Source organism: Mus pahari, chromosome 22, assembly GCF_900095145.1.
Source record: "Mus pahari chromosome 22, PAHARI_EIJ_v1.1, whole genome shotgun sequence".
NCBI lineage: Eukaryota > Metazoa > Chordata > Mammalia > Rodentia > Muridae > Mus > Mus pahari.
This window is the reverse complement of record NC_034611.1, coordinates 20,338,712-20,349,292: the sequence shown is the minus strand read 5'-3', so window position 1 is coordinate 20,349,292 and position 10,581 is coordinate 20,338,712. Positions and strand designations below refer to the sequence as shown.

General features: G+C 37.8%; 1 protein-coding gene across 1 annotated transcript in view; it reads left to right on the top strand.

Annotated features, from left to right (window-relative positions):
- Dpy19l4 (dpy-19 like 4) overlaps positions 1-4,159 on the top strand; it is a 65,216-nt gene extending 61,057 nt beyond the window's left edge. The window contains exons 18-19 of the mRNA XM_021222202.2: positions 1,987-2,145; positions 3,861-4,159. Of these exons, the coding sequence (XP_021077861.1) occupies positions 1,987-2,145; positions 3,861-4,025 (324 nt within the window). The 3' untranslated portion in view covers positions 4,026-4,159. The remainder of the gene's footprint in view (positions 1-1,986; positions 2,146-3,860) is intronic.
- The last annotated feature ends 6,422 nt before the right edge of the window (positions 4,160-10,581 follow it).

Sequence of the window (10,581 nt, the reverse complement as noted above, 5' to 3'; positions counted from 1 at the left end):
CAAGTGCTGGGATTAAAGCCTTGCACCACCACTGCCCGGCTTAGTTGCTTATATTCTTAAACACTGAGAAATTTCTCCAGCTATAGCACTGTACTCAATTTAGCTATTAGATTTTGGTATTTTTCAGAAGAAATAGTATGTGGCACCATAGATATCTGGCAAAGTTGTAATGAGACGGCCATCTAGTCATGACTGGAGTTTCAGACATCCTTTCTCATTATTTCTGAGTGACCAAATTAACATTGTTGACTCTTTTTTTTTAAAATATTTATTTATTTATTGTATGTATGTAAGTACACTGTAGCTGTCTTCAGACACTCCAGAAGAGGGCATCAGATCTCATTACATAACATTGTTGGCTCTTATCTCATTTGGAAAATGAACATTCTGACACATGGCAGTAAAAACTAAAGGAACTATTACAACACAATTATAAGACAGATGATTAAAATTTGAAACTAGACAAAGGACTTATATAGGCATTTTTTCCAAAGAACTACAAATAAACAATTTGCATATGAAAAGGCACATGACTTCATTTACCATCTGGAAAGTGGAAGTCAAATTCACAAGTAGGATAGCTAAAATAAAAGGGACATACTGGCTGGGCTTGCTGGTATATACCACTAGCCCAGCACTGAGGCTTGGGGTGGACAGAGAACAGTCTCTGAATTCAAGGACAGCCTGCCTGGTCTACATCTCAAGTTCCAGGACTACTAGGGCTATGTAGACACCCTGTCTCAAAATACAAACAAAGGGCTGGAGAGATGGCTCAGCGGTTAAGAGCACTAACTGCTCTTCCAGAGGTTGTGAATTCAAATCCGACCAACCACATGGTGGCTCACAACCATCCCTGAGATCTGATGCCCTCTTGGTGTGTCAGAAGACAGATACAGTGTATTTATAGGTAGTTAATTAATTAATTTTTTTACAAAGGGACAAACAAGAGTATAGGATATAGAGAACCTAAATGAAACCCTGTATATAGTTTGTGGGAACTTGCCAATGAGTCTTCACAAATTTAACTGCAGTTACCTTATGACACAGCATCTGTTAGAAATGCAAATATGTATCCTGTACAAAACTCCTATGTCAGTATTCATGTTCAGTATTCATCATGGCTCCAGAATGCAAGCAACCAAAATGTTTATTAACTTATCAGAGTAAATATTATTTGGCTTTGAAAAATAATAAAGTACTTATGCTATAATACAATATGGATAAATTAAGCAAGCTTTATGCTTAGTGAAGGGAGTCGGTCACATAGGATGATATACTGTAAATCCCATGTGTTTCAAATGTCTAGAATGGAAACCTTTGTAGAGACAAAAAGGATTATTGACTATATAGGACTGTAACAGGCAAGTTGGGAGGTGACAGGTGATACACACAGCACTAATGCAAATAATCTAAAGTGTCAGTCAGTGTACAGTTCTGTGAACATATTAAACAGGATTAGTTGGTGAATTGTATAGTATTGATTTGTATTTTATTTTAATTTTCAAATTATTTTTATAATTATATGTGTATAATATATATGGGGTAGGTATGTGCATGTGAGCACAGGTGTCCTAGGAGTCCAGAAGAGGATATCATATTCTTTTTTTTTTTTTTTAAAGATTTATTTATTTATTATATGTAAGTACACTGTAGCTGTCTTCAGATACTCCAGAAGAGGGCGTCAGATCTTGTTAAGGATGGTTATGAGCCACCATGTGGTTGCTGGGATTTGAACTCGGGACCTTCGGGAGAGCAGTCGGGTGCTCTTACCCACTGAGCCATCTCACCAGCCCGAGGATATCATATTCTTAACCTACCTGATGCAGGTCCTGGGAACCAAATTCAGATCTCCTGCCAGAGCAATGCGTGCTCTTACCTGCTGAGCCATCTCTCCATCCCCATGAAGTGTATTTTATTAAAGATGTAATTTTAATTAACAGGTGCTTTCACTGTCTTTTAAATTTTGTTTTAATTATTTCCTTTCAGATTTACCAAATCTATTCAAAGCGATCTGCTGAGGATATTTATAAAATACTGACATCTTATAAAGCTAACTACCTAATTGTAGAAGATGCCATCTGCAATGAAATGGGAACCACGAGAGGCTGTCGGGTTAAAGACTTACTAGATATTGCAAATGGACATGTAAGTAACCACTTGAAAAGTTGATTTTTCTGACTTTATTTAGCTTTATAATCTTCTCCCCTGAGTTGTGGCTGCCTTAGCATGCCATCTTCCCTCGCACTGTGTAGTAGATATACTGCTATCTAGCAACCAGGGTGACTCACAGGGGAGCTTGTAAGGTTCATAGAACTGGTGTGAACTGATGCGTTGATTCCTAAGAAAATTAGGCTGGAGGACTTGAGAGCAAGATGAATAGCTCATTCTGAGTTGTAGGGTAAACTCTGTTAAGGCCACAGCCAGGACTTCTGCTTTTCCTTCTGAAATACTCATTAGTTTGTCTTCATAAACTGAGGCTAGTTTGGAGGTCCGTGATTCCCCCATCCCCTACAGGTCCCATGTTTCAGGGTTGAGAGATGGCTCAGCACTTAAGAGCCTTTCTTGCCCTTGAAGAGAACGTAAGTTCAGGTCTCAGGACTCACAGCACCAGCAGTGATGGTACATGCCTTTAATCCCAGCACTTGGGAATCAGAGACAGGCAGATTTCTGAGTTCAAGACCAGCCTGGTCTACAGAGTGAGTTCCAGGACAGCCAGGGCTACGTTGAGAAACTCTGTCTCGAAAAACAAAACAAAACAAAAAGGACTCACACAGCCCCTCGCCATCTTCTGTGACTCCAGTTTGAGGGGTTATTATAACGCCCTCTTCAGGCCTCTGAAGGCAGTGCATGCATGAGGAGTACATATACATACAGGCAAAACACAAAAGAAAGATAAATCTTTGAAAAATGTTCTCATTTTCCTGTCTTTATGACTAAGTAAGTTTGCACTGTAAACTTATTCACCTTATGCTGCTTGTATTTTGAATGTTTTCAGTTGGTGCTTGGTGATGTGATTTTGGTTTATTGGTGACAGATGGGATATAATCAAGAAACGATATTTAGTAATTACTATTACGTTTCTGTCTACTCTCTGCTGCCTTTCTCTTCTTTTGGCACCCTGCCTCTCTGCTCTTTCTTTCATGTAATACCAGGCATAAACTTCAGCTACTTTCCTATCTGATGTATGTTGCAATAATATTATAAAAAGAAAAGATCCTGGGGCAGAGATGTGCCTTAGTGGTAACGGTTTTTGTTTCCAATCCTGACAACCTGAGTTGCATTTCTGGTACTCCAGAAAGTTGTTCTCTGATCTAAATACAGATACACACACACACACACACACACACACACACACACACACACACTAATGTGGTAAAAATTCACAAAACTTAAAATCAGCTGAGCTCTGGTAGTGAAAGCTAGATGGGAGTGAGATGTTAGTGGGAGTGTAAGAGCCTAAGCTTGTCCACCAGACATGTAGGATTAGGGTCCTACATAAGAAGAACGTGATTGTATAGGAGGAAGACGGTACATTCATCCTTAGAGGCTGTCTGATAGAGGTCTTAGAGCAATGATGATAGATTATAGGAACAATACCAGCTAAGTTTTAGGATTACATCCTTTACAAACTACAAACATTTTATGCTTATTACCCAATTAGTGTTCAGGAGTTCAGTGGTTGTGGGGACTGAGCAAGAGGCTTAAATTTACTAAACAGCATAAGATATTTTAGTCATATTTAGCAATGATAATTTTCACTTATATATAGTAACATACTAATACATATTTCCTAGTATAAGGATTATATTTCTTATATATTTAATAAGGTTTTTAATATTGTGTTTCTTATTGTTTGATAGGTGGTTTACGAAGAAGGTGACAAATTAACCTATTCAAAATATGGACGATTTTGTCATGAAGTCAAAATTAACTACTCTCCGTATGTGAATTACTTCACTAGAGTGTACTGGAACAGATCCTACTTTGTATATAAAGTCAACACTGTGATTTCCTTCCAATCTTGAAAAATAAAAGAGCCTTCATTTCAGAGACATGTTGCTTGAAGTCAAGTGCAGTTTTCTTGGGCCTGCACGGTTTCTCGCAGACAGAGTGTGGGCATCTGAAACGCTGCTGTTCCTCCTGCGCCTGCTGATTCCTGGGTTTAGAGATTCCTTGGCAGTAGATGATGAGGTGTTGATGTCGTCCAGTCCACCACTGTGTCTTTCTGACAGCTTTCTTCCTTAGTACATGACGTAAAGCTTTCCCTGTAGCGTCGTCACCTCATAAATCTTACTCCGGAATATCAATCTTTATTTGAATATTTTCCAAGGTCAGTGTTTACTTCAAAAACATAATTTTTAATTAAGTACTTAATGTGATTTAATTCTATGATACAAGAGAAAATTCTCCAAGGAAGTTTGTAACAGATGTAATTATTTTATAATTAAAAATAATTGAAATGTTAGTTAAAAATATGTGACATTTAAATTAAAATGGAAAAAAACATAAAGGAAAGTTGATTGTTTTTATGATACAGTTCCTGTCATTTGCTTCTTAAGTGAGCGAGCACATTCTTAGGGAAACAGGACAAATCCATACATTTTATTGTTTCATGACAAATGATTGCCTTTTCTCATTTATGCCCACTAAGTTGATAACAATTTAATCTTGCTAAGACAGCAACTCCCGTTAATAGACACACATGTAAATGAACATTTAAAATAATTTTATAATTGTTTTGGATGTGGAGCGTACAGTCTAGCCACATTTTCTATGGACATATTAACACTATCACAATAATAATGTGTGCACTAACATGTGCAGCAATTTCTGGAGGTGTGTGCAGATGCTTTTAAATGTAAGAGGAAACTGAGAGTTGAGTTAACTTCTCCACAGTTCAGAGTGTAAATGCTATAAATGCTATGTTCCCTCGTGTATTTTCATGTTTCATTAAAGGAAATTGTAAGCCAGTGTGGTGCCTTATGCCTTTAATCCCAGCACTTTGGAGGCAGAGGCAGGTGAATCTCTATGAGTTTGAGGCCAGCCTGATCTACATAATGAGTTTCAGGACAGCCCAGAGCTATATAGGTAAGACCCTGTTTTTTGGCGGGGAAGGGAAGAAATTCTAAATTAATATGGCCTCAAGAGATTCAGGATAGATAAAGCCTGTAGAGAAATGGTTTTAATAAGATGCATATTTAATTTTACATGATACAATTGTTTTGTGAATAGGTTCTATAATTTTATTTTATTAGAATGCTATAAAATTGCATTTTAAGAACTCCAAGTTAGAAAGAAAATTTTTCCTTTTTTTTGTAATGTATATTTACAATTTTTTTCAAGTGTGTGCACTTAGAGTAACTTCTAGAGCTTAACTGACATCTGTCCTATCCCCCGTTTAGTGTAAATGGTCCTGTTCACTTTGTTCATGCTTATTCTGACTAAACAAGAAGCTGTGCCAGTGTATCTCAGATGAACTCTGAATATCTTGGTAGTCACTGGTGTTTAACATCAGGCTTTATGAAAAATTACCAGCGACTCAAATACACACGGAGTAGACACGTGGTCAGTCTAGTGTTCAGAGCATGCGGAAGGAGCTTACATATTGTAAAGGGGAAGTACAAACTGTATTTCCCTTGTAATACGATTTTTTTTATTTTTTTGCAATTCCCTTATAAAATAAAGTGAGTTTTTATTGGCATAACATGTGCTAAGTTAGTTTTAGTTTTTGTTTTGTGTGCTGTATTAGTAAGCTGCTTTTGCTTTTGTCAACCTATTTCTTAAATAGATATAGAGAATCTTTTTATTGAAAGTTCGTAATTAGTCCCAGGCATGATGGTGACCTCTTTTAATCCCAGCATTGAGGAGGAGCAGAGGCAGGCAGTTCTCTGGGCTCGAGGCCAGTCTGGTTTACATAGTGTGTTCCAGGACAGCCAAAGCTACCAAAAAAAAAAAAAAAAATAGGTTTATAGTTAACTTTTCATCAGCATCACCTGAAAGAAGAAGTAAGCTTTATTATAGAAATGGCACCATTGGCTGAGCATGTGTCAATCAGTAGCATGGTGCTGGGCTGGCACACACAAGTCCCTGGGTTCAGCTCCTAGCATCACAGTGGGGGGGGGGGCAGGGAGGGACAGACAAATGAAGAAAAGACTGAAATGATAATATTAGGTATCAGATATGCTGATTCACTTCCATCTGAACTGTCACTAAGACAACACTATGTTGTTGCAAGCATTCAATTTTTTTCTTTAGTGATTTGTGGAGTAACAAGTGAAAAGTCTTACTACTTGCTATTCTAAGTACTTATTGTAATTGGGTAACCTAGAAGCTATTAGGATCAACCTTAAAGCTGCATTGAAGGAGCAGAGTTTATAGGATTTGGGTGGGGAGGAATTCCTCAAAGAAATATTGAATATATTTGCTCTTAATATAACAAACCCATTGAAATAAGTGCCTTAACTTCTTTATTTCTAAATTCATCTTATACTTTATATCATATTACCTATTTTCTTTTCCATAAGAAACTGTTAACTTTTGCCACATGAATAAAGTTCAGTAAGGTGAGGCTATAGGTCCCCTTCCTCCCTTCCGTGTGTACAAGTGTCCTAGTGGACTTCCCTAATATACAAGAGCATCTAGGTTTGATCCCCAACACAACAAAAGATTAAGCCACCCCCACACTATTTTCATGATTAGCTTCAATTCACTAATAAGCAAATCTTTGTCAAGGACTTCCAGTCTTCTGAATTAATTAATTTATTTAGGCTCTTGCATGCCAAATAGTCCAACATGTGAACCTACTTGATAAGGGATGTAATATGGACTCTGTGAGTTTAGCAATTTTTAAAAAATCTCTTTGGCATCTGTATCTTGATGTTTTGCATTTTATTGGCAGCTTAGTTTTACAATCTAAGTAGTGTACTACACTCCAGCACTGACTTCATACACATATACACACACATACACAGAGACAGACAGACAGATAGACAGACACACAGAGAGACAGACACACAGACAGTGGCTTTTCTGTCTAGGACATTAACGCAAGTTGCCAATAACCTTAGTGTTCTGACACTTTCCCACAATGTACAGATTGAGTCAATAAAGAATGTAGAAATGGCTGTTAAACTGTGTTAACAATTTGTGGCTGAAAATCATGCCTAAAATAGATTATTAATTTCTTGTATAACTCTCTTACTAGTTTTGAGAAAATTTTCTTGGGGCTTTTCATTTTTGAGTTAGTAACACGTTTTGCTATCTCTTTGTATAAAAAATTGTATTTTTTTTCATTTGGGGTTTTAACAGTTCTATGTAGATTGATTTTTTTTTTAGTAAATTTATTTTTAATGCATGAATATTTATAGGACACGTGTTACTACTTCTATATATTTAAGAACGTTTTAAAGCTAATAAATACTTTCTAATTTATATTTTAGTGTATTCTTTCTTTTAAAAAAAATCTAGTTTTGCCATGTTAGTAATGCACATCTGTGATCCTAGCACTTGAGAGGTAGAGCCAGGAGGATCAAGTGTTCAAAGTCATCTACATAAATGAGTTTGAGGCCAGCCTGGGCTTCATGAGTCCCTAGCTCAGAAAAAGATCCAAAAATTAAATACTCAGTCTCTATTGTTGCTGTTTGTTGTAGCTTTAGACTCAATATGTTTTAGAAATCTGTCAAATTACAAGGAAAATCAAACAAGTTCTTACCTGAGTTACTGAAGGTTTTTTTTTTTTTTTTTGATGTATAGAGTTAATGCTTTAAGTCAAATTAGATGCAGTGTTGCAAAGAAATATGTATGACAGCTTATTTTCTGTCTACTGAAATTTCTAAATAATTTATGTGTTTCTGTTATGAAAATTACATTTTGGAGTCAAATGTGTTGAATTTAGTATAAAGGATTCTTTGTATTGTTCTGTAATCTTGACATATGGAATACTCTGTGCAATTCTATGACCTTTACTATGACCATCATCTATATTTTGTGTAATAGTGGAATAACAGAAAATATCAAATAAATTACCTTTTCCTGTTTTAAGCCAGTAGCCTTGTACAGGTACTCACCAAGAATGAACACAGCTGCCTTTATTAGGTTGGCCTCCGAGTCATGACTGTGATGATGTGTGTTCAGATTAAATGTTACCTCCTGTAAATAAGCGTGCAGCTCTGTAAAAGTGTAAATGGTGAGTGAGTACAGATACCTTAAAGGACTTGTTTATAAGTATAACAGTTTTATTCCAAGTTTTGTAATACCCTTTTATCAATAATGAAGTTCTTTCGTGCTCATTTATCCTCCTTGTTTTGTGTTCCTAATAAAACTCCTCAGATTTTTAAGCTGTCTTTAACTCGTACTTAACCTTTCTTGTTGTATTTATTGAGCTATAACTAATGATTCAACTCACTCTTTTGAGCATCCAGTCCAGCGAGTTTTCAGTAGTATTCACAGTTGTGCAGTTTTCACCACAGCCAACTTCAGGATGTGTTCATTGCCCACCACAAACAAACTCCACTCCTTTTGGCTGCCAGCTGATACCACCCCATCCTCACCATAGGCAACACTCACTAATCTGTATACATATTTTCTCGTTCTCCATGTTCATATCATGGAATCACACAACTGATGGTCTTTGATGTCTGGCAGCTTTCACTGGACCTACGTTGTCCGGGTTCATCCACATGGTAGCATGTAGCATTCCTTTTCAATGTGAGATGGTATATCTGTATTTCCTACAGGTTCCGTCTCTCGTGGCACTGGTTCTCAGCTTTCATGATGCTGCTGACCCTTGAGCACACAGTTCCTCATGCTGTGATGACCCCTGACTTAGGGTTTCACTGCTGTGAACAGACACCATGACCAAGACAAGTCTTATAAAAAAGAACATTTAATTGGGGCTGGTTACAAGTTCAGAGGTTCAGTCCATTATCATCAAGGCGGGAGCATGGCAGCATCCAGGCAGGCATGGCCAAGGCAGAGCTGAGAGTTCTATGTCTTCATCCAAAGGCTGCTAGTGGAAGACTGACTTCCAGGCAACTAGGGTGAGAGTATTAAGCCCACACCCACAGAGACACACCTACTCCAACCAGGTCACACCTATATCAACAAGGCCACACCTCCAAATGGTGCCACTCCCTGGTCCAAGAGTATACAAACCATCACAACCCCAACCATAAAATTATTGTTGTTGCTATGTTATAACTGTAATTTTGCTAGTTATGAATCATAATGCAAATACCTGTGTTTTCTTGTGATCTTAGGCAACCCCTATGAAAGGATTGTTTGACCATCAAAGGAATCTCAACCGCCCCACCCCCACCCCCCCAGGTTGAGAAACCCTGCTCTAGAGAAACCTAATAATTTGAGGCTCACAGTGGATAATAAATCTTCAGGCTGATACCTTCTCTTGGAAAAACTAAGTCTGGTTTCTTCTTTTTTTTAATGATCCCCTTTTATTTTTTTATGTGCATTGTTGTTTTACCTACATGTATGTCTATGTGAGGGTGTTGGATTCCCTGGAACTGGAGTTAAAGAGACAGTTATGAGATGCCATGTGGTTGCTGGGAATTGAACCAGGGCCCTATGGAAGAGCAACCAGTGCTCTTAACCTCTGAGCCATCTCTCTAGCTCCAAAGTTGTTCCTTTCTTTTTCTTTTTTCTTTTTCCTTCTTTTTCTTTCTTTTTCTTATCTTCCCCTCCCCTCCTCTCCCCTCCCCTTTTCTTTTCTTTGCAGTTCTTTTCTTTTTTCTTTTCTTTTCTTTTCTTTTCTTTTCTTCTTTTCTTTTCTTTTCTTTCTTAAGGCAAGATTTCTGTGTAGCCTTGGCTGTCCTGCAATTTGCTCTGTAGACCAGGCTGCCTTGAACTGCTTTAAAGTCAACCACAGATCAAGAAAGTAGAACAATCAACCAGTTGACAGGAAATGAACATTAGGTTATTAAGGAAAAAAGAAAAACAGTAAGGAGGAGTCAGGAGGACTTACAGAGAAACACGCAGGAAGTAGAAGGGAAGGACATTTAGTTTGAAGGAGATTTTCTGAGATGGTATGAAAGAGATAAGAGCCAGGCATGGTGGCGCACGCCTTTTATCCCAGCACTCAGGAGGCAGAGGCAGGCGGATTTCTGAGTTCGAGGTCAGCCTGGTCTACAGAGTGAGTTGCAGGACAGCCAGGGCTACACAGAGAAACCCTATCTGGAAAAAACAAAAAGAAAAAAGAAAAGGAAAGAGAGAAAGAGAGAGAGAGAGAAGAAAGAAAGAAAGAAAGAAAGAGAGAGAGAGAGAGAGAGAGAGAGAGAGAGAGAGAGAGAGAGAAAGGTAAGGAAGGTCATCTGTGTGGTTTCTCTGCCCTCTAAGCTTGCAGGTTCTCACCCCAGCATCTGGCTAGCCTGAATCTTCATTTGTAAAATCAAACAATTGAGATTTTTAAAAAAAGATTTATTATTATATATAAGTACACTGTAGCTGTCTTCAGATGCACCAGAAGAGGACGTCAGATCTCATTACAGATGGTTGTGAGCCACCATGTGGTTGCTGGGATTTGAACTCAGGACCTTCGGAAGAGCAGACGGTGCTCTTAACAGTCCACAA